At 43.0% G+C, this 25,238-nt stretch overlaps 1 protein-coding gene across 5 annotated transcripts in view; it reads right to left on the bottom strand.

The window, feature by feature from the left end:
* The window catches only part of PDLIM7 (PDZ and LIM domain 7), a 64,008-nt gene continuing 38,770 nt past the window's right edge, over positions 1–25,238 (bottom strand). For 4 of the 5 annotated variants that reach the window (XM_087887596.1, XM_034442184.3, XM_034442193.3 and 1 more), the window contains exons 3-11: positions 23,540–23,691; positions 19,803–19,833; positions 17,908–18,080; positions 5,414–5,472; positions 4,822–5,062; positions 4,269–4,449; positions 3,150–3,270; positions 1,805–1,920; positions 1–1,205 (exon numbers count right to left, since the gene is read on the bottom strand). In XM_087887596.1, the coding sequence (XP_087743722.1) occupies positions 1,119–1,205; positions 1,805–1,920; positions 3,150–3,270; positions 4,269–4,449; positions 4,822–5,062; positions 5,414–5,472; positions 17,908–18,080; positions 19,803–19,833; positions 23,540–23,691 (1,161 nt within the window). In that variant the 3' untranslated portion in view covers positions 1–1,118. Of the gene's footprint in view, positions 1,206–1,804; positions 1,921–3,149; positions 3,271–4,268; positions 4,450–4,821; positions 5,063–5,413; positions 5,473–12,362; positions 12,400–12,899; positions 13,055–14,887; positions 14,972–15,698; positions 15,720–17,907; positions 18,081–19,802; positions 19,834–23,539; positions 23,692–25,238 lie in introns of all 5 variants that reach the window. The other variant, XM_087887598.1, reaches the window with a different exon arrangement.

Below are 25,238 nucleotides of genomic sequence, written 5' to 3'. Positions count from 1 at the left end.
AAGAATTAAAAGACGTATTTTATTAGGGCATCAAAGGTGGCGAGGAATCACAGACTCCTAGCTGAACAGCACAGTTCTGAGAAATACATTTAGAGCAAAAGAAAAAATACTAGGTCTTTGGTAGGGGTGCTTTGGGGCCAACACTGACCTCAGAAGCTTTGTGCTACAGTATATATAAAGTTGTGTTCCTAAGTATAGAGTCCCAAGTTCATCTCATGATGGAGAAGCAGTTTTTGCTGGTGTGAAGAAGCAGGATCTTGAAACTGTTCTTTCCTGTACGGTACTTTGAAGTAAGATTTTTCTTAGTCTGTGGAAACTTACACCTCCATCCTTCAAATAAGCCACTCACTTACTGTGGTAGGGGGGCTTTTATTTTTGTTACTAGCAAGTGGTTAGGAGGAAAAGAGATTTAGGGTTTGGGGCTTTTTTTTTCTTTTTTTCCTTTTTTCTTTTGGAAAAAGCAATTTCACTGAGCAACATAGCTAGAAATACATGCCAATGGGCAAAAGGCAGAGCCAACCTGATTATAGAAGCCCTTTGCAAATGCTTTGTCAGAGAAGGAAGGGCAGAGGATTGTTGGTAATTACATTGCAAAGGGGACAGAAAGTAATGCTAGCGAACTCTGGGGAAAGCTGCCTTCCCTCACTTTTCCCTGGAGCATTAATAGCAAGTTTTCACTGAGTTAATGACTTCAGGGGAAGGCCAGCTGATGCTTTCTTTCAAGCATGCTATCATTTGGGTTCCTTTACTAGGGAGAAACTTCTCAAGATTTTCTTTCTTTGGCTGAAATGGGCACAGAACTCTACAGTATCCTTCCCTAAGCTGGTGTCCTCTAGAAGTCCTGGACTTCAACTCCCCAAATATCTAGCAATTTCAACCACAAGTTGGATGGAGTCTGCAAGAGATAAAAGCCAAATACATAGGAAGAACACCAGTTTAGGTAAAAACAATACAATAGTTGTAAACCTCCCTAAAAGGACCCTGAGCGTTTTACCCTTTCCCTCTATGGGGAAAAATGGTCAAGTGAGACATCTGGTCTGGGAGCTCTCTCAGGACAGGAAAGAGGAATGCAGAGTTTGGGCAGGCAGCAGCTTGGGCACTTTAAGGTCTCTTCCGCCTCACACATGGGAGAAAGCGTGGCTCTTGCACAGCGGCTTGTCCTTTTTGGAATAGAATGTCTTTCCTTCCAAATTGATCTGGCAGATCTGTGAGGAAAAAGACATTCTCCGTGAGATTCACACCAGTTCCCTCCTCCCACTCCCCTGATAATAAAGGCCTGGATAGATGATAGAAGGGGGGAAAGTCAGCCTGACAAATCCTGCCTACTGCTACCATCAATGCATATCGCAGTTGCCCCCCCCAACATTAATTATAACTCTATGTTTTCATTTCCTCCAGGAGCTCTGCAGCAGCAACCCTGCAAGGTAGGCTTGGTTAAAATGGAAGGCTGGCTTTAAGCCATTCAGTGATTTCCCATGGCGATGGAAAGCTTTGAAAGGGTCTTTCTGCTGATCCAACATCTCAAATGCTATGCCACATTGGCTCTCCGCTATATTTCATCAGCAGGAGATCTTCATGTTGCTAGTTACAAAGCAGTGAGAAAAGGGCTTGCGTAGGCACCATCAAGTAGCTCCAACCTCAATGCACAGGAAGAAGGAAGCACATCTTAATGCCAGCCAGTCCTGCCCCTGGCTGGGGATAATAGCCTGCAATTATTTTATAATACATTTCCCTGAAGTGCAGCAGAAGATAGTAGAATTACTTAAAACCTGAGAGAAGGAAAGAGGGGAGGAAAGTGTCTTACCGCACAAACAAAGCAAGTGTCATGCCAGCTGAAGCCCAGGGCCTCAAGGAAACGATCACCAGCGTCTATTTTGAAATCACAGCCACGGCACTTCGTTCCAAACATCTTGTCATAATCTTGCACAAAGGGGAGAGATAGGAGGACAGGAAAATGACATTATTCCTGAGCCAGCGTTTTCAAACATAATACTGTATTGTACCTACGCTGGGAAAAAGGGCTTTGCTTGCACTGGCCCCCATAACATGCATTTCCTATGGAGTAGTAGATTGGATGGTTTGGTGGGAAGGTCAAGCCCCAAAGCATCTAGAGGCCCAAAAGCATCCATATACTGTAGCTTTATTTTGCTTGAGCAATGCTGAGCATCAAAACTCCATGGTTCCTGACTGGAGTCCTTCTCAGCCCAGGGGAAGATTCTGAAAATTCATCACAGGATCTTCTGCCACTGCTTTTCTAATTTGTTATTAACATGGCAACTCTTAAAAATAATTGACGGTTCATCTGATTTTGTTCAGGGTTAATTTTCCAGTGCCTGAGCTCCTCAAGTATACCACCAGCTCTACTTAACATCTTTTAGTCCAATCTACAAATCTGCTATTTCTGTTCTGGGTTTCCTTCTGACCTTCCCCCCCACAGCTCCATCTCTCTGCTGTTATAAGCTAATCTTATAGTCTAACACAACTGTGCTGCTTGTTGGGCTAGAGATGGCTGACAATCCTCATACTCGAGTCAAGCAAGGCTACACATGCTGTTAAGAATCCTGTGCACTGTCCCCACCCATTTTCTGATGAAAGGCAGCTGCTTGTTCATCTGGGAGAATACCAGATTTGTTCACAGCATCCAATAACAGGGAATGGAGATGGAAGGAGTGACTATTTCGTTAGTGAAATCACATCCCTCCCCCCCCCCATTTCCTAATGGAATATTCCAGAGCAGTATTGTTCAGACCCAGAATGAAAGGAGGGGAGAAAAAAACAACAATTCCCAGCATGCTCGTTGGCGTTCTATGTGATGCAGGTACTAATCTATCATCTCCATAGCAACCTAGCAGAACTGGCACTGCCCAGCAACCATCAACAAAAGGTGATCAAATCAGGGACAGAGGAGAATTGCACGGCAAGTATTTTATTTTGCAACTTCTTCCTGCTGCCCAAGATAGGAAATCCAGGGCTAGCAGTACATTGCATGATATATGTTTTGCTCAAGGCTTTCCTTTTTGGTACAAGGAACTCTGATGCTACCAGGACCAATCAGGAGACATTCCATCTCATCAGGCTGGAACAGCAGCTAAAGGCTTTCAGAAAGCTTGAAACACGGAGCCATCCCTCAATTATTCGGTATGCAGTACCTCTCTCACAGTAGGGCTGCCCTTCTTCTATGTAGAAAGCACGATTGCGGATGGGAGTTCTGCAGGCAGCGCAGACAAAGCACTGAACGTGCCAGGTCATCTTCAGAGCATGCATAATTTCCTAAAGCAATACAGGAATGTGAATCACTCCACTGAATGGATGCACTTTCTTAGCCAACATGACGAGATAATTGGGGGGAAAAAGAGCTTTATGGAGCACTTAGCATTGAACATGCTGTACAGCCATCATCTTGATAATCCGAGGCCAGCATGTGCTCACATTAGGAATCGGGAGAGAAGGAAGAGGCTAGAATAGGCAGGAGATTGATAAACAAGCCTGGAGAAAGACGGACCAGGAACTTCTATCTTATAACTCTTAATCTTCAACACATCAGCACCCACTTCTGTTCCAGCCCTGAATGAGGCCCTTGATGAAACAAGCATATTACTATCTCCTAAGGCCATGATGGTGAACCTATGGCACGCGTGCCACAGATGGCACGTGGACCCATATCAGTGGGCACGTGAACTCAGCTCCGGCATGCATGCATATACCGGCTAGCTGATTTTTGGGCCTTCTGGGCCCACCAGAAGTAGGAAAACAAGCTATTTCCTGCCTCCAGAGAGCCTGGGAGGTTGAGGGAAGGCCTGTTTTTTGCTCTCTCCAGGCTCCAGAGCCTCTCTAGGAGCCTGGGGAGGGCAAAAACAGCCTTCCCCACCCCCACAGAGGCCCTCCGGAGGCTGGAAACAGCCCATTTGCCGACTTCTGGTCCCACTTTCCAGCCTCCAAGAGGGCCTCCGGGGGAGTGCATAGAATTATGGGTGCGCGCGACCCCTGCTTTTGGCACGCGATGGCAAAAATGTTAGCCATCACTTTCCTAAGCATGAACCACGCTTGAATTAATACAATGTAAGCTTAACTGTGACCCCCTAGCTGTTTCTGGACTTCAGCTCTCATTGGCTTAGCCAGACCAATTAAAAAAGTGGAAGGAGGGGAACTGTAAGTCAGGGACAGCTAAAGGGTTAAGAGTCAACCAGGCTTTCCTAAATGTTCCTAATTTCCAGCATACCTGAGAGTGTAACCTGCTACCCTGAAGGCCACGTTTCACCTGAACTCACCCCTGTAATCTTCTTCTTGCATTTGGCGCAATTGGGGGCGTAGCGCATGTCGTAACACTTGGGGCAAAAGATGGAGCCCTTTTCTTCAAAAAAGCCACCCTCATCAAGCACCTTCCTGCACTGTGAGCAGGTGAACTCTTCTGGGTGGTAGTAGCGTCCCAGAGCCATCAGGTAGCGCCCCCTGTTGGAAAGCAAAGAGAAAGGGTGAGTGGTGGATTGGCAGCAACTCTCTTGTGTTGGAAAGACAGGCTCTCTCTCTCACCAGCCTGCATTACTCATATTGCAGGAAGCCAAAAAGCCCACTTCTGAGACTCCTGTTCACTTCACACATATTCAATCCTCATTAGCAAAGGCAATTTGTACATTTATCTCCTCAATCAAGTCATGAGGGAGGAAAAAAAGGAATAGGAAGGCCCCACTAGATGTTGCTAAAGTACAACCGACAGCATTTCTAACCGCTGGCCATGTTGGCTGGGTTGCTGGAGCTGTAATACAGCAGCGGAGGGAGACCACAATGAGTTCCCCACCCTAGACGAAAAACTGCATGGCTTACCTGATGATTTTGTTGCACTGATAGCAGATGGGCGTTTTGCTGGCACACTCCGGAGCTTGCTGTGCTGCCTGGACAATAGAGTTGCGATTCTGCACAGGCGTTGGGGTGGCTGGCTGGCTGTGGGTACTCAGCACAGTGCTAGTTTTATCTGGTGCATATCGCTCAGCGAAGGAAGGATCCACAGCCCAGGGTGGACGACTGGAAGGGCCTGTGATAGGTACAGGCTTTGGAGCAGTAGAACCTGGTGGAAATTACACAAGGTATCTTATCTGGCACTGCACGTTCATGGGGTGCTTGGGTGATCCAAAATGTGCAAGGCTCATGCTCCGATTCTGTGTGTGTGGGTCACTGGGAAAACATTACCCTTGGTATTTCTTTAGGGAAATAATAAATCTGCTTCTAATCTATGCACACACAAAGGACAATTTAAAATGAGCTCACTGTTTTACAGAGTTGAAAGCTGTAGCAGCTTCCACAACCAGGAAAGAGACATTCCGTTGAGGTTTCCCCTGCCCCCCACCCCCAACTTTCCTGCTGAGGGACCACCACTCCAGCTGCCTTTCTCCTTAGCATGCACAGGGTTCCTGCTTACCATATCCAGGCTCCACTGTCAAGGCTGGTGCAGAAGGCGGATCTGGTATGGAGACCTGGCTACAAAATAACCAATTAGTTCCAAATAACCTGGCCGTTTACCTTATAACCCAAGCAGAGGCTGGCCCTTCACAATGCATTTAACAGAGGAGAGAACCCAACCTAAATTTTTAGGCTTCGGGAGCCCCCCTTTCCTCCTCCCCAGGCAGGAATTAAAACCAGGACAAGGAGACCATAGGCCGAGTTCTCTGTGTAGCAGTGACCCCTATTGGCTGGTTTGGTTCCCCAACATACAATAGAGTTAAAGGAAGGAGAGTTCATGAAACTAAACAGGAAATGTCGGTTCTGAGCCTAGAAAGTCCAAAGCTGCCTGAGAAGAAAAGTATTCTTCCAACTTATGTGGAAAGATGGCATCCCACTTTTGCCCTCCACAGGACCAAAGAAAAGTCCAATTTAGCCTCAAAAGGAGGTTTAAAGAACTACTGTAGAGAGCGCCAAGGACAGGGACTGTGGTCTGCACACACATTCAGAAGAACATTGATTCCTCTAGTTTCCCTTTCTAAAAAGAGACATAGGAAACAACAGTCAACTCTTCTCCAGGCCCGCTGCATTCCTCCAAGCCAGTCAAGATTGAGTCAAAGGCTGCAGGAGGAGGTGTGTGTCTGCATACTTACAAAGGAAACATCTCTTAAGTAGTTGTTCTGTTGCGACAGTTGTTAGGATAATAATTGTTGGGGCAGTTCCCGAGTCATTAAACAATGGTATAGAAACAATGCCTGGTATTAATGTTGTAGAAAAGCATACTCTACTAAGGCTCCCTGCAGGAGGTAGTAGGACTTTCCCACACAGGAGAGTTAGCAGAATTGAAGATCCTGATCAAAACAAGGAACAAAACGTCATCCAGTACCTGGCATTTGAGACAAAGTTGTTACAGTGCCAGAACTGTTTTGGAGTTGGCAACTTACACTTAAGCTGTGCGTCTGGTGTAGCTGTCAGCAGGCAGCTTTTTTTTTTTTTTTAAATAAACCGAACTTTGCTTGAAAGCATCCCCAGAACACTCCATCTTTTCTGAATCCTACTGGAATGATGCTGAAGTAAATTCTTAACATTTTAAGAAAATTAGCCAACCCAGCTCTTTCTGCCCTCATCTCTCTGATGATTACATGCTTTTTGTGATACCCGATAAAGTATCATCGGAAAGATGGGGTGGGGAATGTGGTGAATACTTGGGTATCAATGCTAGCTTCATGCTGTTTTCACATACAACTCTAGTCAGGGATGTTTCAATGGGAACATATGCCTATCCCAAACCAACAGGGTAAATAGGGCCATGCTAGATTTCCCCAGATGTTCAGGCCATGTGCCTGCAAAAGGACAACCGGCTTATCGAGTAGAAATAAATTATCAGTGCAGAGCTTAGAGGGACATTTCAAGGCCAAATACTACCGCAGGGAGCTCTATGGCAGGGAAGAGGTGAAATCAAGTGGCAGTTTAGTTTGTGTGATGAATCGCAGAGGAAGCCACCTCAGCCCTGGAGCCAGCCTTTTCCAGCAGATGATCCAGAAAGAAGAGAGCAAGATGCTACCTGTACTTCAGCAGAAAATGCTGCCGGCCAGGAGCAGCGGGCCTGCACTGGAGCAGAAGCTCACCGAAAACAGAAAGGTGGAAGAACTGAACAAATGCATAGAGCTTGTCAGACGAAGTAAAGAGGCAGAGAACACTCCTGAGCAGCCCCATGAAAGGGAAAATAAAACACAGACATCCCAGGATGTTCACCAATTCTTTCTTTCCCCTTTCTTAGATACCTAGTTGGGGTGAGCTGGAAGAAAACATTCTCTCAGGGTGCAAGCACCCCACCCCACCCCCACCCCACGCAAGAACAACTGTGGTTATGTACATTTATCTAAACTCTACCATTCTGAGTGCAAGCGATGGGCTGTAGATCTGAAAATGATCACACACACCTTTAAAACACACAGGCAACGTTTCTTCACATCAGAGACCGTCATGTTTGGGGAATCTCACATATTTGTATCACTAGGCAGGAAACGGAGGGGTTTTTTTTTTCTCTCTCTCTCTCTCTCTCTCCCTCTCGCTTTTAACACGGATTGTTCCTCACACTTAAGATCCCCCACCTGCAGTGAAAAGTGGCACAGCTCAGCAAGATCCGCACCACATCCTCCCAGGCTGAAAAGAACAATGGAATGCTGGCACATTACAGAGGCCATGCAGTGGTTTATTCTTCTCTAGATCAAGGGACTTTGTCCTTTTTAAAAAAAACACCCCTCTGTGCATTTTTACCTCTAGTCCACTCATACAATGATTTGCCTAAAGGGTATATTTTGTATCTGTGCCCCATGACAAGAACAGAAGGCTCAACCACCATCCTGTTTCTTACTAGCTACCTAATAATGTAATTGCACTAGAAAATAGTGCATTGAGGAAAAGGAAAAGAAAGAAGCTCCAGACTGCTGATAGGCTTCTGCTCCCAAAGGTGCCAAGGAAAAACAGCACCTGAAAATACTGATTTCTTTTATATATGTATTTATGTATATACAGTATGTATGTGTGTGTGTATATATGTGTGTTGACATATATACATTAATACTGTATGTCTGAATGTGTGTGTGTACGTGTGTGTGTGTGTTTGTGTGTGTATAACCATATCTCCCACCAAAGTGGTCCCTATTTTTCTACCTGCATTTTTTACGTGCTTTCAAAGTGCTAGGTTGGCAGAAGCTGGGACAAGTAATGGGAGCTCACCCCATTACACGGCACTAGGGATTCGAACCGCTGAACTGCCGACCTTCTGATCGACATGCTCAGCATCTTAGCCACTGAGCCACCACATCCCTTTGAAGAATGCACTACTTCTGTGCAAATCTCAATAAAATCATCAGTTTGAGAGGCCAACTCCATCTCTGTCCTATGCTCAAAACTGAACTTTAACTGAAATACATTCAAATAATCTGCTTCTTCTAGACTGGTCTTCTAGACTGGAATCCTTGACAAACTTCTTCCCAGTGAGCTGGACTAGCAGCCAAAGGTACAAGAACATGAGACTTACAGTGGAAAGTCTAAGAAGCCATTACAAAAGAATTCCAGCAATTGCTGGGTGTCCAATGCAATTTCTACTTGTAGTCCAATCAATATATTTAAATTCTTGCACCTCTTTCCTCCTGTGCTCAGTGTACATGACTGCAAGTGACTCTCTTTTGGGTGGAATGGGAAGTTTCCATTTGATCCATGTTTTGATAACAGCCAAATGTGACATCAAGTTGTTTGTTTTTGATTGTGTAAGAACTGTTCCCAACCACCCACTCAAAAACGTTCCTTAAAAAGAGGTGTCAAATAGCTGTCAAAAATAACCAGATGCAGGGATAATCTATTAAGGAGAAGCTCCACCGAAGCCTCCTTCAAAACTGCTGGCACTGTCACCTTCCAAATCCAGCCAGTTATGCCCCCACCAATACCTTACAAAGCAAGTGAGGGCATGGGGATAAGTCACAGTGTATCCAGAGACTACATCATCAGAATCTACAGGCCAAAAGCATAATATGATAAGGTATCACCTGTGTCACCTCATTGGACATCAACCATAAAGAGTCAAAACTTCAGCAATTCTGAGTAAGTATATCCGAAAATATTGTATGAAACAACTACAATGGCCAGGAGGCAACTACACCTACTCATGCTCCCCAAGAAAGCCCTAGACATACTAAATGATGCTGCTAATCAACAGTCCACCACTGCCAGTTTGATCTAATAATTAAAGCATCAGGCTAAAAAGCAGAGACTGTGAGTTCTAGAACCCCCCACCCTTAGCCAGCTGGGTGCCTTAGGCAAGTTGTCATTCACTCTCTCCTTACCCCACCTCATCTGACAGGATTGTAGTTGTGAGAAAATAGGAAGAGGAAGGTGCACATGTTCACCACCTTGAATGATTTGTAAAAATAATAAAAGCGGGATATAAACAAACAGACAAACATGCAACAATGGAGAGCTGCACTTTTTTACTGCCATGATAAAGGTATGAGTTTGAGTTCCCACCCATACTCAGGTTGAGTCCTTGTTTTTCTTCATCAACTCTCCAAGTATCACATTTTCTACTTCATCTCTCCCAAAGTTCCTCAATAATCTAAGATGTACTCTAGGAGTAGTGAATGCAATCTTGTTAAAGAGCCTGAATCACCCTCCTGATGCCAGAGGTCAACCTGGCAATAAATAAAACTGCCTATCAGGTAGAGAGAAATTTCTCAAGTACCTCCCAGAAACCTGCCTTGGACAGACCATTCTAATAAATTACATAGTCCGCAAAAGTCCTCAGTGGCAGGACATCTCAAATGGACCAGGAAATGATCTGATCACAACCAAGAAATAGATATGCTTTCCACATCAGGATCACAGCCCAACTATTGTGAAGAAAATTAATGTTCAATATAGGCCAATCTGCATGCATAGGAGCAGAGATTGTTTGGGACAAGCCTGTGGTTGCCAGTTGCCACGATGGCCATCAATCCTCTAGTTCTTCCAGACCTAACCCTCAGGGCATGGAGATGGATGTCAACCAGCACCAAAAAGTAAGAAAACTCCTAAATTAAAAGTGAACAGAGACTGCTTTCCCAACTGCATCCTAAGTGACCTTTCAGATGACACACAGGCTGAAACTCCACTGCAGAACAATTCCTCACCCACAGCTTGGCTTAGTTCACCAGTGACTCAGCATCTCCAGTTTCAGTTGCCTATACAATAATAAACAGGCAGAAGCCAGATATGAGAATAGAAGCATTTATTTTTACTACAAAAAGGAAAGTAGTAAGTGAGTCTCCATCTAGACTCCAAAGTCTTAACTACATTTCAGGCACTCAAGAGTGGGCGGTTATAACACTGTACAGATAATAGTTGAATTCTGCATCATGCATGTAGACCAAACATTGATAAAATTCTCACAACGGCAGAGTTGTAGCCAACAGAGGAGCATGCGATGTGCCCTCCATGAGGGAAAAGGACATTCTAGATCAGGGGTCTCCAACCTTAGCAACCTTAAGACTTCTGGACTTCAACTCCCAGCTTTGCTGGCTGAGGAATTCTGGGAGTTGAAGTCCACAAGTCTTAAAGTTGCCAAGGTTGGAGACCCCTGATCTAGATGCAGAAAGAGATACAGAGCAATTCACCCCTCTTCCCGAGTTTCCTCTGATCCCAGCAAGAGCATCTCTATCGCACTTATCAAATGTGGTTGTCTTTTGCAAATTAAGGCGCCTTGGTATATAGATCAAGTGCAAAATAGACATCTCCAGTCAAATTATGGGCAGCAAGATACTTTGCAATCTCTCAAGATCTCATCGGCCCACCCAGAGAGGAATGCCGGTTCTTCCCTGATGGTAGCAAACACAAACCAACACTCATAGCCAAGGGAGCAAGGAGAGGACAGGATAGCCATGGCAGGGTGGAAGACCGGAGGGAAGACCATTTTGTCTACCAGATATGGAGAGGCAGAAGGGGGTTTATCTGGGGAAGAGTGTTTCTTCATTTCCAGTCCAGGACTGAGAAACTATATCAGAAAGTGGCAAAGGTAGACTGTACAGCTCTGACTGTTCCAAGATTCTATGCTGCCCAAGGAGATTTTTGAATTGGTTAAACTGAGAACTACCTGTGCAGGTATTGGAGACTAAGGCTCAAACCCCAATGCTTACACGGATTACGCTGTGTTTCCTTGGGCCAGTCGTTCTTCCTGCACTTAGCTCACCTGACTGCATTGTGAGGAAAGGGCAGAGAGCCATGCATGTGAACTTACATTCCTTGGAAGAAGGCTAGTTTATAAGTGTCATCAATAGAACCCAAACAAAACAAATGGCTAAAGATGCCATCTTTTCCTGTAATGCTTATCCAGGAGGGAAAAACTCTTGACAGTTCATAAAAACAAGGCCAGTCTGAGAAATCTAGAAAATCTTCCATTGGTAGAATATGCCAGCCGTATATGAGTATACATATTCAGGAAATAATTCCCACTTATTTCCTTCTTCCAGAACATTTCTTTAAGGTGGGGAAACTAATCCTCCTCTCCAATGGTAAAGCTGGATTCTAAAGTTTCTTTCCATTGAGGACATGGAAGTGAGGCATGGAATTCAAAGTGTGAGTCCGTAAAACAAAAGTCTCCTGCTTATTTCTAGTTCCTAACTAAGTAATTCTCCAGCACAGATCAATCATTACATTCCAGGAGTTGTGGGGACTTCCTATTTTCAAGTTACACTCAACAGCCAGAAGGAAACAGACAGAAATGTGCCCTCCCTATGTAACATCTGCATTGCATACAATCAACAGAAGGGTCGAGTTGGAAGAGCAAGACAGGATCAGCCTACACAGCCTAGGAGAGCACATTCAGAGAGGTAGCTGATCGCTGGTGGTGCCAGTCACGCAGGTGAGTGTAACGGGGGCTCCGGAGTTCCAGGACAAACTTTTCTCTAGAAAAAGAAAATGAAAGGGAAGGCAGACAGTGGAGAGGAAACAGTAAATGTTAGGGGAAGGGAGGAGAGAGGAAAGAGACAGAGTGCATGCAGAAGACACTTCACACAATGCCCAACCTGTGTCAATAGCACCCCACCCTCAAGGGGAAAAAAGGACTTCTTTCTTTCCCCACCCCCTTTCCCACCAGCAGACAATAAGGCCATGAAGCAAGTGTGTTCATACAACACCTCAACTCATCCAACAGTTTAAGCCATTAGTTTAGGCTCTAGTGTGCCATATGAACCCAGAAAACTGGCTTAATAAACCATGCTTAACTATGGATGTATTGTACAAGCTATCTGTAGTAAGAGATCAAAAGTATCTCTATAAACAAGTCTGAAACCCTAAACTCATCTCAGCTGGCATCCTAGCACTTGAGGAACTCAGGCAGAAATCCTCTCTCTAACCCTAAGAAATCCAAGCCCCAAAGATCTGGCCCTTCTTACCTGGCTGCCTTAAGATGGTCGTCATCTGGGTCACGCACTGGCAGCAGCAGAAGGAAAGGAGAAAGAGAGAGGATCAGAGTTTGGGCCAATCAGGTTGGTAGATGGAAAGAAAAAGCAAGAATTAATTAAGGTTATCCCCAAGAGAGGTGGGGCCTGGGCATAGCAATCGGGGTGAGGGAAGCAGAAGGAGATGCCTGCTGCATCCCCAGAAAGATTGCACAAGGCCAAGGGGGCATCCCCAGGAATATGAGAGAGGAGGAGGAGGAGGAGGAGGAGGAGGAGGAGGAGGAGGAGGAGGAGGAGGAGGAGGAGGAGGAGGAGGAACGCAAGCACTTGACTCTGACCATGGAGACCGAGTGAGAGAAGGACCAGAGCTGTCACCAAATCTCAGGCACCACTGCACCTGTTTCCTGAAGTGGCAGATGCAAAAAGCTTGCGATTTCCCCTAAGCCTCTAGCGGGAACTGGCCACTCAAGAGGGATAGGAAAATAAAGCTTGCCGTGCTCCTTACATAGTTCCCACCGAAGGGGCACTTACTGAATTCTGTGCCTGTGAGATGGGCCAGAACGCGGAAGGAAGGAGACTGAGTAATCCCAGTCCGTGGTCGCCAGTCCTCTGTGTCCTCAATAAGTCTCTTTTTACTGGCGTCGCTGGGGAAGAAAGCCGGCAGGCTCACCAGCCGCAGAGAGTGCCTACAAACAGACCAGGGCACTCAGCCAGAACTGCACTGAAAACAGCAGTTGCCAGGCATGCATTGCACCCAAACGCACAAACACATACACATATACACAGCAATGAATCAAGACATGGCCACTCTAAAGGGCCAGATAAATAACCTGTCCTTCAGTAGTAATAATGGGATCCTGAAGCTCACCCTATCAGTCCCTTGTCTACAATGGTTAATTTTCTGTAGCTAAAGAAATACATCAACTAGAACTGCAGATGGCTGACAGTCCTGAGAGTCACAATCTTAACAGATCTGGAGGGTGAAGGCTATGAAGGCTGCTTAATATCCTTCCTACTTGCTGGGAGGGAGACTAGGCGGACCAGACTCTGGGAGGAAATAGGAAACCATCCTATTTGCACTTCCTTCAAGCAGAAGGGAAGCTTTTCTATCAGGGGACTAATCAGGGGGCTGATCATCTGGCTGGGGAGGGCTAGGGAGCTGGGGTGTCACTGTTAGCATCAGTGACAAATTAGTTTCTAAGAGCTGTTTGGCAGTGAATATAGATGGCATCTGAGGAGCCACACACAACACGACCAGAAAGCCTTGGGCCTATCATCCCTGATATAAACCTGCGGCCATTTTCTCACCTCTTGATAGTGTAGGATTGTACTGCTACCGAATATGAAGGATCTGATTAGGGAATATAAGGGATAGCTGTGAAGTGAACTGTTCTAGGTCCTTTCTGCATCAGTCTTCAGCCCTTTCTGTGGCTGCTTGAAAAGCAAGCACTTTAAACATACGAGTGTCTGCCTATACAGCTCTTATTGTGAGCTACAACTCATTTTGTTCTGTCCAGACTCGTTGTTAAACATCAGCAAAGTTCAGACCTTATTTTTTTTCCCCCCAAGCCAATCAATGCATGGAAATCCTTCTGCAGGCCGGAGCAAGGTTTGAAAATATGTGCCAGAACAGGCAGCAGATTGTAAGAAATTCCTTCAAAAATCCTGAGAAGCAAAGAAAGACTATTCGTGTGGGGAGTGGGAGGTCTGTGTGTGTGAGTGGGAGGTATATGTGGGTGTGTCCTAGCAACCCCACTCTACAGAAAGGCTACAAAAAAACAGTGCTTCCTACCCTGAACGCCACCAAAAACCTTCTGGTTGTCCATTATAATCACAACAGAAGCCATTTGCAATTGTAAATTGCAATCTGGCTGGGGAGAGGGAGGGAGGATGCTTCACAGCCTTTAGGGCCTGGCTGAGGGGGACTACAAACCCAAGGACATGCAAAGCATCAGAGAAAACTGGATTATCAAAGAAAGCATGAACTCTTCAATCCTCGCCTAAAGAATGGCCCAAGAGAGAGGTACCTGGAAATGTCTGATCCCACAAAGGAATCACCTTAAGAGGGAAAAACTGGATTTCCCCCCCCCCCCAAGGACTGGAACAACCAACAGTTAAACTGTAATCAGGAGTTAAATATGAACTGCTTCATGCGATGGTATGTTGATTCTGAGTTAACAAAGCACAGAGTTTGTTAACAGACTACTCCGGTGCTGTTAGATTAGGCAGCCAGAGGGCTAGCTGGACTAATGTCTGACTTTGTGAGAGACAGGCCTTAAATCATGAACTTTTGTGTCTTACAGTGGCCTAGTTTACCAGGTGATGCTCTAATATACCCCTTTAACCAGAGGTTTAAAAAAAAAAAAAAAGACTTGAATTGTATCCATGGGTGTCTCAGAGATTGTTCCCCATAACTTTTGGGAGGAACATTTGCAAGCTATGAGGCAAGAACATCTACATGCAATACAAACATTACTGACATTGCCATCCTAGCCCCGAACCCTGTTCCCAAATCTTACTGGTCCTCCAGGTAGTAATCTCCATAATCAGGTGGGGGGTGATTTGGGGACACAGCCTTTACTTCAGGTGGGTGAACAGTCACACTGAGGACAGGAGCAGCAAAGGATAAGAGAAAGCGAAGTACCAGTCAGGTAAGAAATATTATTCCCTCCCAACATAGCTAGAACATTTACATCTCTGCTGCTCACAGGGGAGCAGTTAATGTCCCCAGAGATATCTGCAGCTTCACTGGGAAGAAGAGAAGCCACAAGCTCCCTGCCAAATTTAGCACCAATTCCTCACCCTTATCTAGGTCAGGCAGTCACAGTTATAGATGTATGTAGACTAGGAAGAGCTGCACCAGACTGCTGTTCTAGCCGCAGACAGAAGCACCAAAATCTTCTTTTAGAAATCAAATCTTTTTGGCAACCTTGACCTCAGAGTAACTTCCGTGGCTTCTTGCCATATAAAGAGATCTTTTCACTTCCACTTATTTCCAGGAAAATGGAAAAAATGGGACTTCAAAGGGGTTCCAGTATGACTCAAGAGGATTTGGTCAAGAAAGTACAAGTAAATTTTGCTTTTCTTGTTTAGGTAAAAACAGCTCTTCCCATCTAAGCCTGTTGTGGGCTTTGAAACTTTCTGATGTCATCTCCCCCCCCCCAATCAAAACAAACTTAAGATTTCTTTAGGAAAGGATAATTTCCCACTCCTGTCACAACCGTGCCCCTCTAAAGTGGGGCGAGATGGGAAATGAGAAACCCGACATGGAAAACATCATGCAAATTAGCAAAAAAAAAAAAAAGACTACAGAGAAGACCAAAAGCTTACTGACTTGTCAGGATTCTGTGCCTGCAGGAGAGAAAAAGAGGGAAAGAGAAAAAAGACAGGAAAGGCAGACAGATTAGAATCAAAGGCAGAGAAAACAATGCTCCCCCGTTTCTCTTTTGGGTACGAGACAGGTGGTCTTCATCAGAGAGAATCCACAGGGGAGTCAAAGCAGCAGAATGGCAGGCACAATGATGACTGAAGCCCAGCCTCTTTTAAACATGCACTGCAGGCAGGTAAAAAGGAGTAAGGCTGTGATCACCCAGTCACACCCACCATTTTGATGCCGTTCCATTTTGATGCCGTTCACACCCCTTCCATCCCTGGATCCCCCTACTTTTGTTACCTCTAGCATGACACCCCTCTTAATCAGGAATACCAGGAACTGAAACCTCAGCATATTTGGAGGGCACCAATTTGAGAAAGAGTACATTAAATCATGACAGGTGTAATCACAGGAAACGACAATGCTGGCTAAGGATGTTGTACGGTGCAATCCCAAGCAAAATCTAGGACAAAAGTCTCCCATCCAAAGAAGAAAATGCTTACTATGTAAAAACTCTCATCTCCAAGCAAGTTAAGAACAGTCCTCCATAGTTATATTTACATGCAAGTGACAGAAAGTTTATAGAAGCCCTTTGCTGAAAACTACAAAGAAAGATCTGATGAGTTCACAGTGAGTCTTCACAACTCCTTTTGTACTATAAATTGTTGCACAGAAAACTTTTCCTTGCTAAGTAAATAAAGTTATACTGAAGCAACTAAGAATATACAGCACTGGTATATACATTCTATTTCTATTGCTACTCTCACTGTTCCACCAGTACCACTTATTAGTTTAAATAAATAAAGTAAGAACCAGCTGAATGCACCAAGTTAGAGGAGCTCAACTAAAGCATCATTATTTTCAGCAACAAAGACTGTCAAGAACTTGCATGCAGTTAAGCACTTAGGGCCATCTTCCACACATGAGCAGCTCATCCTGGCAGAAAAAACAGGCTAATGTTGCTGATTCCAAACATATTCTTTTCCCCTCTCCTTTTCCGAAGCTTATTAATTTTACTGAATTAATCCCCATCCATCCGGCATCCTTTCCACCAGTTGTACCCTTTAGGCTTCTTTTTTCTGCATTAACTGAACAGCTTGTTTCTCTAGTCTCGTGACCTGCTCTGGTCAAAATTTGCAAAGCTAACAAGAAGAACCTAAAATTTCACAGAAGGGAAAGTGAAAAATAAAAAAGGCAACAACCCAAAAGATTTTTTTTTTTTAATCCCAACTTTTCCCATTTGCGGTAAAGATAGAACTACCAGTTTAATGTTGGGACAATGAGATGCCACAGAATCTTGTATTTTATGTACATTTCCTTTGTAAGGTGTATTTTTCATTTTAACATTTTTCTTCATAAATTAGAAATCTTAGTTTAAAAGAATGGCATTTTTGTTCTTCATTCATAGGAAAACATCTTGGCATCTCAAATCTGTTTCTTGGTGTCTTCTCTGAAATGTGCAGCTTTAGGCTGAATAGCACTATACTTCAGATCTCTATTTTTCTGAGCCTGTCTTTCAGATCGAGAAATATTTACCCTGCAACCAGGGAGTGTTTGAGGGTGGAGAATTTCAAAGACATCTAGAAAGTACATTTACTCTATTTTATAAAAATAGAATATATAACTCATAAGCAGGCAATAATGAATGTGTAGATGCAGCTGAATTGCTATAATATGCTATCATTACAATCAAAATATCTGATGTAAGAATTATTTAGGATTGGTCGGTAAAAAGAATTATAGGTACCATAGAACATTTTCCCTAGGACACTGCATTATGTTTCCAACTTCATCTATTGGGGTGCCCAGAACATGTAAGAAGACTCAAGTTTTAAAAAGTGAGATGCTATCATTAAAATCACAATTTATTGGGCTGCCAGTCTGACATTCTACACTGAATGAACATCATTAAATTGGGGAATGGTTTTACTCAGGAATTGCAATATCTTTTCCAGCCACAAGAGGTCACTGCAACATCAGAGGTTTATATTTTTCAATGGGGAGGAGGGACATTCTTACCTACCAGGTGCCCCTCAGTGGAAAGCCTCACATGCACAGGTTTACATGCACAGGTATATAGAGGAGGGCCAGTGTGCAGAGTTTGACAGTCGGATCACTACCCCCGCCCACACCCCAACCCAGATGGCCAGAAGCACAGCAACCTACCCATTGTGCTGTGTGGTGCAGTCGGATGCAGGGGGAACATATCGCACGGGTTTCGTCACCCGCACGGGCTCAGAGTTTGGAGCAGGGTTAACTCCAAAAGGCCGGGCTGTCTTGTTGAGGGCAGAACTGGGAGTGAAGTTGTATTTGGGGGGCTGAGAAGAAGGGAGTGCATCCTAGACAAAAGACAAAACAACAATGCCCAAGCTGGCATGGCAGGCAGCATGCAAGAGCACCCAATAATCAGGCAGAGCCAGAGGCCATAGTGTCCCAGATGGAAGCCAGGCCATTCAGGACTCTTCTTTGAGCACCAAAGCAATAAATACAAGCTGGCACAGAGCAGCTGTAACATAAGCCAGTGGTCCATCTCTGTCTCTATCTCTATCTGTCTACTCCTAAGCAGGCACTGCCTTGTTCAGCAAATCCCTTCGGGGGCAGAAAGGGCCCCCTCTACGGCTGCCCAGAGGGTGTGCAAGGTAATCAATTGCCTTCCATCCAAACAGCGGAAACAGGACACAGGCACATGCTGAAGTTTTAAGGAGCAAAAACAAACCATGCGTGTCCCTTTATCTACTCTCATCTCATTTCCCTCTTCCACCAATGGACCCGAAAAAATGAATGGGGATCTTCCAGGGCAGCCCTCCCAACGCCTTGGAAAGGCCAGGATCTGACCGTTTGCCTCTCTACTGGGTGAAGCAAAGACGCAATTCAGGGATCAACGTAGCCCTACTTGTAGCTTCAAGTTTATATCCCTGTTTGTCTTTGAGAATTGCGCACAGCTACACCAGGGTAATGCCCATGTCTAATTTCTGACTTTGGGAAGTTCTGAAGTACAATTTAAAAATAAGCTAACGATGAGCAGTAAACCAGAAATTCAGGAAGGGAAAAAAAGGTACTGCATTCTACAGTTCCTTAAACTGCCGCCCTGTATCAGAACATCACATTTATATGAGATTAAAACACCAGATTAATTCTAAGAAAAAGTAGAAGGAGAGGAGAATTTTAATTTATTTATTTATATACTGGTAGCCCTCAACATACAACCATTCATTTAATGGCCGTTCAAAATTAGAACGGCACTGAAAAAAGTGACTTATAACCAGTTTTCACACTTACAACTGTTGTAGCATCCCCATGGTCACGTGATCAGAATTTGGATGCTTGGCAACTGGCATGTATTTATGACAGTTGCACTGTCCTGAAGTCATGTGATCACCATTTCTAACCACCTCAGTTGGCTTTTGACAAGCAAAATCAATGGGGAAAGCCAGATTTGCTTAATGACCAAATGATTCACTTAGCAACTGCAATGTTTCTGCAAGAGATCATAAAATGGGGAAAAACTCACTTAACAATTGCCTCGCTTAGCGATGGAAATGTTGGCCTCAATTGTGTTCATAAGTTGAGGGCTATCTGTATCATATTTAGCAACTGCTCATCTCCCTCATAGAACAACTCTGGGTAGCTTACCAAAATCAGATGCAAAAAATAAAAAAAAATAAAGCATTTCTACTGATTGCTGAGAAATTCCAATTGGAATTATTCAGAAACTCAGCATGGATGTCCATTTTAGGCTAAGAAGGCTCACTGCATACCTTCGAAGCTGAAGTCCCCTATATCTACTATTCTTTTGGGTATTAAAATAACTATCTGAACAAAGTCAGTTTTGGCTTGGTTGCAAAATGTTTCACAGTCAGAGCTTTCAAAGTGTGGAATATTTTTCACACTTCTACCCAAGCTATATATGGACATTTATTATCCTGCTTTTGAAATACATTTTTGTATCTATGTATTGCAGTTTCCTTTGTAACTTCTAGGAGAGGCTAGGAGATCACCTCCAACCTTATTTCAGAGTTCCCCAAAGAGACAGAGAGAGAGAGGAACAGCTGCACACGCACCTTCTGAGGTCTGCCTAGGAGATTCTGGACTCTGGAAGAGAAAAAAACGTTGTTAACAGAGGCAACTGGCCTAAGAAGTTGAATTCAGCTACACAATTTACAATCAAAGCTTTTTGCAAGTCAGCCTCTCTGCTGCAAGAGTGCTAGGTAGCTGCAGCCATCTGTAACCATGGAGAGCTAAAGCAAATAAGTATAGGCAATCCAGCTCCTTTCACACCGTAAGGCATCTGGAAGGAAGCTTTGGGAGAGAACAGTCATAAGAATTCAGACAGTTCAATGAGTGCATTTGTTTTTGGTTTTTTTCCAGATTGTCTGGAAATTCTTTCAGTGAAGAAATAATATTTCTCCTTTGCATTCTAACCTACTCTCTTTTTAAAAAATGATTGCATCAGTTCAGATCACTCTTCTGCAAATATCACCTTGGGTATTTGCATACTCTATGTACTTCCATACTGCCAAAACAGTAGCAAAGACTCTATAGTCCTCGTTTAACAACTGCCTCGGATAGCGACCATTCAGTTACCACAGTGTTGAAAAAGTAACTTTGCAAGCAATCATTTATGACCTTCATAGGTCTATAAAGCAAAGAAACACTGTAAGCACATTAGTGGTTTCACTTAGCAATTGCTCTGCTTAACAACCAAGTGACTGGTCCCCCTTTGCTAAACAAGGACTGCCTGTACAGGTTAACCTGCTTTTGCAGACTGAAAATAATAGGGGACAAAAGATGAAAGTAAAATAAATCAGGTATATGTGCTTTCCTGTGCTTTTGCTTTCTGGCAGAATCCTGACAAACAGGATTTTTTAAAAAAAGAACGACTACTTTGGATAGTGACAATTGACTGACACACAAGAAACAATGATTTAACTTGAATAAACATAAAAAAAACATTATGGGTAACTTTCTAATAACACATTCTCTACTTCCCTTCCAGATATTTCCCCAACTACTAACCGCAACCTAGATACAATATACATGCTTTACATTAAACATGTAAGGCTATTGCTAGTATCTAGATTCAATTCTTTCATCTATGTTTTTTCATTAATCTCATAACCACCTTCCTAAAAAACTATATTCCAAATGTCTAAATTTGCCCTGCTGTGTAACCTGCAGTCTATATGGAAGTCATTACCGCACACATTTGGTCAGACTTCCATTATGAATATATATTGTCAATTTTGCCATTGCTGCACATTCTCCAATTATGGCCTCCCAATCTGATACCGTCAGCAAAGGCCCCCTTTTCTAACGTTGTGCCAAATTTGTTCTTGCTGTTGTCAGCACATAGTAAATGGTAACATTTTTGTTTATTTTATTTTTCTGGGATTGTACCCAATAAAAATGTTTGTGGTTTCAGTTTAAATTTTATTTTTAGGATTTTTAGAATATTTTGATGTATTGCTTTTCAATACTTTTGAGTTTTTGGCATAACCACCAGATGTGATAAAATGTTCTTTCTTTGTTGTGACATTTCCAGCACTGATTTATCCAACTTGAAAATTATTGATGGAGTCATAAATCATCTGTAAAACATTTTATATCAATTGTCCATTAAATTATAACATGGAGTAAATTTTGTTTCCCCTCTTCCCCCCCACCCCCGCAATAGTTATTGCCATTTTTGTATTACAATTAAGGATTGTTTGAGTTCATGTTATCTTTCTGGAAAAAAAATCCTGTTAGATGACTATTCCTTTTTCCAGATGATAAAAAACATGGTTCTTATCAAGAACACATATATACTGTGGCATACACGTACAGTGCATATTTTATTAATTCTGTATTATCTAGATTTTTATGCAGGGGGAAATCACAGCAACAAGCAAATATTGCACCAATTGGTAAGAGAATTAATAAAGCTGCTGCAGAATTAAGATAGGAAAAAAATTAATTTTGAGGCCAAGTTTATGTTTTAATCCAGAAGATTATTAAAAGAAATATATAAGTGAAAGCAGTTTTTCTTTTAGGATTATTGGATAAAGATCTTGAAAAAAATAGAGCGTTGTTGTTATATATGTTGATATATATATATGCAAAATATATATATATATATATTGCAAAAAAAATTATATATGCAAAAAATAGAAACATATGTCAATTTCTGCAATGAAAGAATGGATGGAAAAAGTGATGGAACTGGCAGAGATGACAAAATCAACTGTCCTAATTAAGGGGGAAAAATGTATCTTGTTTTTACCTGGAGACCGCTTCTGGATTTTGTGCTCAAAACAGGGGGGGAAATTGCCTGGGTTTTGATGCTTAGATTAGTTTGTTGTTATAGAATTGGTATTTACTAATTACTAATTATATAAAAGTAAAAAGCTGAGATTGTAACTTTACTTTGTATCTTAACTGAACCGATAGTTTTTTTTCTTTGTTTCCCCCACTTTCCCTATTGTCTTAATTTTTACTTGTATTTTATATTAACATAAACTTCAATCAAATTTATGTTATAAAACAGACAGCAGAAAAATTAAACCCTAAAAGTCACTCTACTAAAGACAGCTAAACTGCTTTTCTGAGACCAGAAAGCCTCTTGGGATAGCATTTCATAATTTTGGCATCATATTTAAGAAATCCATCAGTGATAAGAACAGAGTTTCCAGCACCTATCATAAAGTTCATACAGATAAACTACAATTATGAATGTTTGACTGTTAAGGGTTTTAGAATTCATAGCAAATAACAGGGTAATTCTACTAACTACATTCTGTACCAATTGCAGCTTCCAAGCTATCCTTATAAGGAAATCCAACAACAAACCTTGTGTTCATCCAAAAATAATTTTATTTGCCATGCTTTGGCCAACCCACATTAATTTTGGCTATAACGTTTTTCATGCTATCTGTTTCACAGGTGTGGAACTGAAATAATAAACAATTAACAAGCAAGGCTGTTTTGGCAGGCATTTTCTCTGCCTCTTAACTTTCAGGAAATATCAACCAGCACCACCTTGCTTGTCAATTGTTTATTATTTTAAATCCACACCTGTTTTCACCTAGGAATCCCTTTTGTGTAGCTTGAAATCAACTTGGATACTTTGGCTGAAATCCATGTGAAGTCATGCTATTGCAAGACAGTCAGTCTAAGCCCTTTTCTGCAGGAGAAAATGCACATCTGGAATCAGAGGTACACTGGTTATGCAGGAAACAGTCTACAGGCTGTAAAATTTGCTTAGCAATTCTGGACACTGAGCTGCCACTTTGTTTGGGCTATTATTGTTATTAATATTAAATTTGTACATTGCTTTATCATTCAGATTCTCAGGTGCTTAAAAGGTAAAATGCAACAGTGGACTAATTCAAGCAGCCAGATAGATAGATTTCTCTCCTGTTAATCCTAATGACGCTTTATTTCAGGAACAACTGGAGTCCTAGTTTAAAAATCCAGATGCTCTGATCTAAAACTTTCTACACTGCTTATTACTTTGGTTTAAGTTTTTAAACAGGGAATGTGATGGTTGGGAAGCCCTATGGGGAAAAAATAGAACATGCAGCTTACATTTCCTATCAGTTTGGTGTGACTCAGGAGCCTTTACCTTCAGGATGTAAAATTCAGGCAGGTGGCTGTTTGTTTTATTAAATACCAAAATTAAAATTGGCAAGCAGCTGCTTCCCAAAAGGACTGAGTCTGAATGAAATAAACCTCTGGATGAAACCAAATCATCATTATTCCAACAGGCACATTATGTTCCTAACAGAAAAACCCCAGCATCAGCATAAGAGCTACTTACTTGCTTAAGCTGAGGGAGAGTTTGTCCCCACAGGCACGGATCTTGTTCTGGGCTTCAATGTGGGTCATGGTGCTGGTGCTCTCTCCGTCAATGCTGAGCACCCAGTCCCCAACTCCAACCCCTGCCTGGGCTGCTTTGCCTCCGGGGGTGAGCTGCAAGGAAAGAAAAAGTTATTCCCAACATGAAGACATCATTAATGGAACCTATCATAAAAATCCTTCCAATGCTATTAACAGTAACAGAGTTGGAAGGGATGTTGGAGGTCATCCAGTCCAGCCCCTTGCTCATGCAGGAGACCTGTACGAGGGATTCGAACCACCAACCTTTCTGATCACAAGCTCAGTGTCTTAGCCACTGAGCCACCTATTTATTGATTCAATAATATTCAAAAATAAATAATAAACAAAGGAGAAATGGGAGCGGTCACAACTCTTGTTTTTCTTATACTTTTTTTGCTAAATAACATGCGTAGTAAATGTATTTATTCCCAAAGAAGTTTCTTAAAAGATAATAGTGCATGGAAGCAGTGTGATATAGCAAGCTAAGGGGCACACCTGAATGGTGGCCACCAGGGGTGGGTTCTACTTACCTTTACTACCGGTTTGTAACGGGGTCGCGCGCGTGCTCTTCTGCGCATGCGCAGAAGCATTCTGATGACGTCGGGGTCGGTGGGCGGAGCCTCCCACCAGTTTTACTACCTGTTCTATAGAGCCAGTGCGAACCAGGGGCAACCCACCACTGGTGGCCACCCATACCTTTGCTAAATCATATTTCTCACAGTCTTCCCAATCTCAGAGTAGTCAAGCAAAATATGCACTTAAAAAGAGTTTGTGTTCACTACAGAACACCTATTTTCTTTATTACCAAAAGACTGGTTTCTATTTTCAGGCAGATCCTTTTTAAGTTTCAATAAACAGGTGATTTTGTAATAAACTAAGCCGGAGATGCTTCTGCTATTGGCCCTGTCTTCCTGCTCATTAAACTCTGGTCTAGAGCTACTCCTTCAATGTTTATAAGTAAGATGGATTGATGCTATCTTTCAGCAAGAAGGCAAGCCACTAACACCAAAAAGCAAACCACTCAAATAGTCCAAAGATTTACTCATCATCAAGTTGTGTCTCCAAAACTTGTGTTGCTATTGTTTTATACTGCACTGGGAAGACCACAGGTGGAATACTATGTTCTGGTCACCACGATACAAAAAAGACTCTAGAAAGAGTACAGAGAAGAGCAACAAAGATGGGGACTGGAGGCTAAACCATATGATGAAGGGTTGTGGAAACTGGGAATGTCTAGTCCAGAGGTCTCCTAACTACGGCCTGCAGGCTACATCCGGTCCTCCAAAAGGTTCCTTCCGGCCCACCCACCCACCTCCTCCCATGTGCTCTGCTCTGCTCTTTTCCAAATAGCACAGGGAGAGAAGGCAGGGCTGTATTCACCACTGTTTGGAAAGAAAGGTAGGATTCCTTGCGTTTCTCCGACAGAAGTGGGGGGGGAGGTTTATCACATTGAGCAAAATAAAACACATTTATTCAATTAAATTTTATTCACTCATTTGTAAAATTGATTCCCCCCCCTCCCCCAACAATTGAATGTTTGCAAAATGCCCAATGTGGTCCTCGGACTGAAAAGTTTGAAGACCCCTGGCCTAGTCTAATGAAAGGAAGGCGTAGGGATGTCATGATAGTAGTCTTCTAGT

Source organism: Pantherophis guttatus, chromosome 2 (assembly GCF_059756535.1).
Source record: "Pantherophis guttatus breed Tessera chromosome 2, ASM5975653v1, whole genome shotgun sequence".
NCBI lineage: Eukaryota > Metazoa > Chordata > Lepidosauria > Squamata > Colubridae > Pantherophis > Pantherophis guttatus.
Note: the sequence above shows the minus strand (reverse complement) of the source record. Positions and strands in the feature narration are given on the sequence as shown.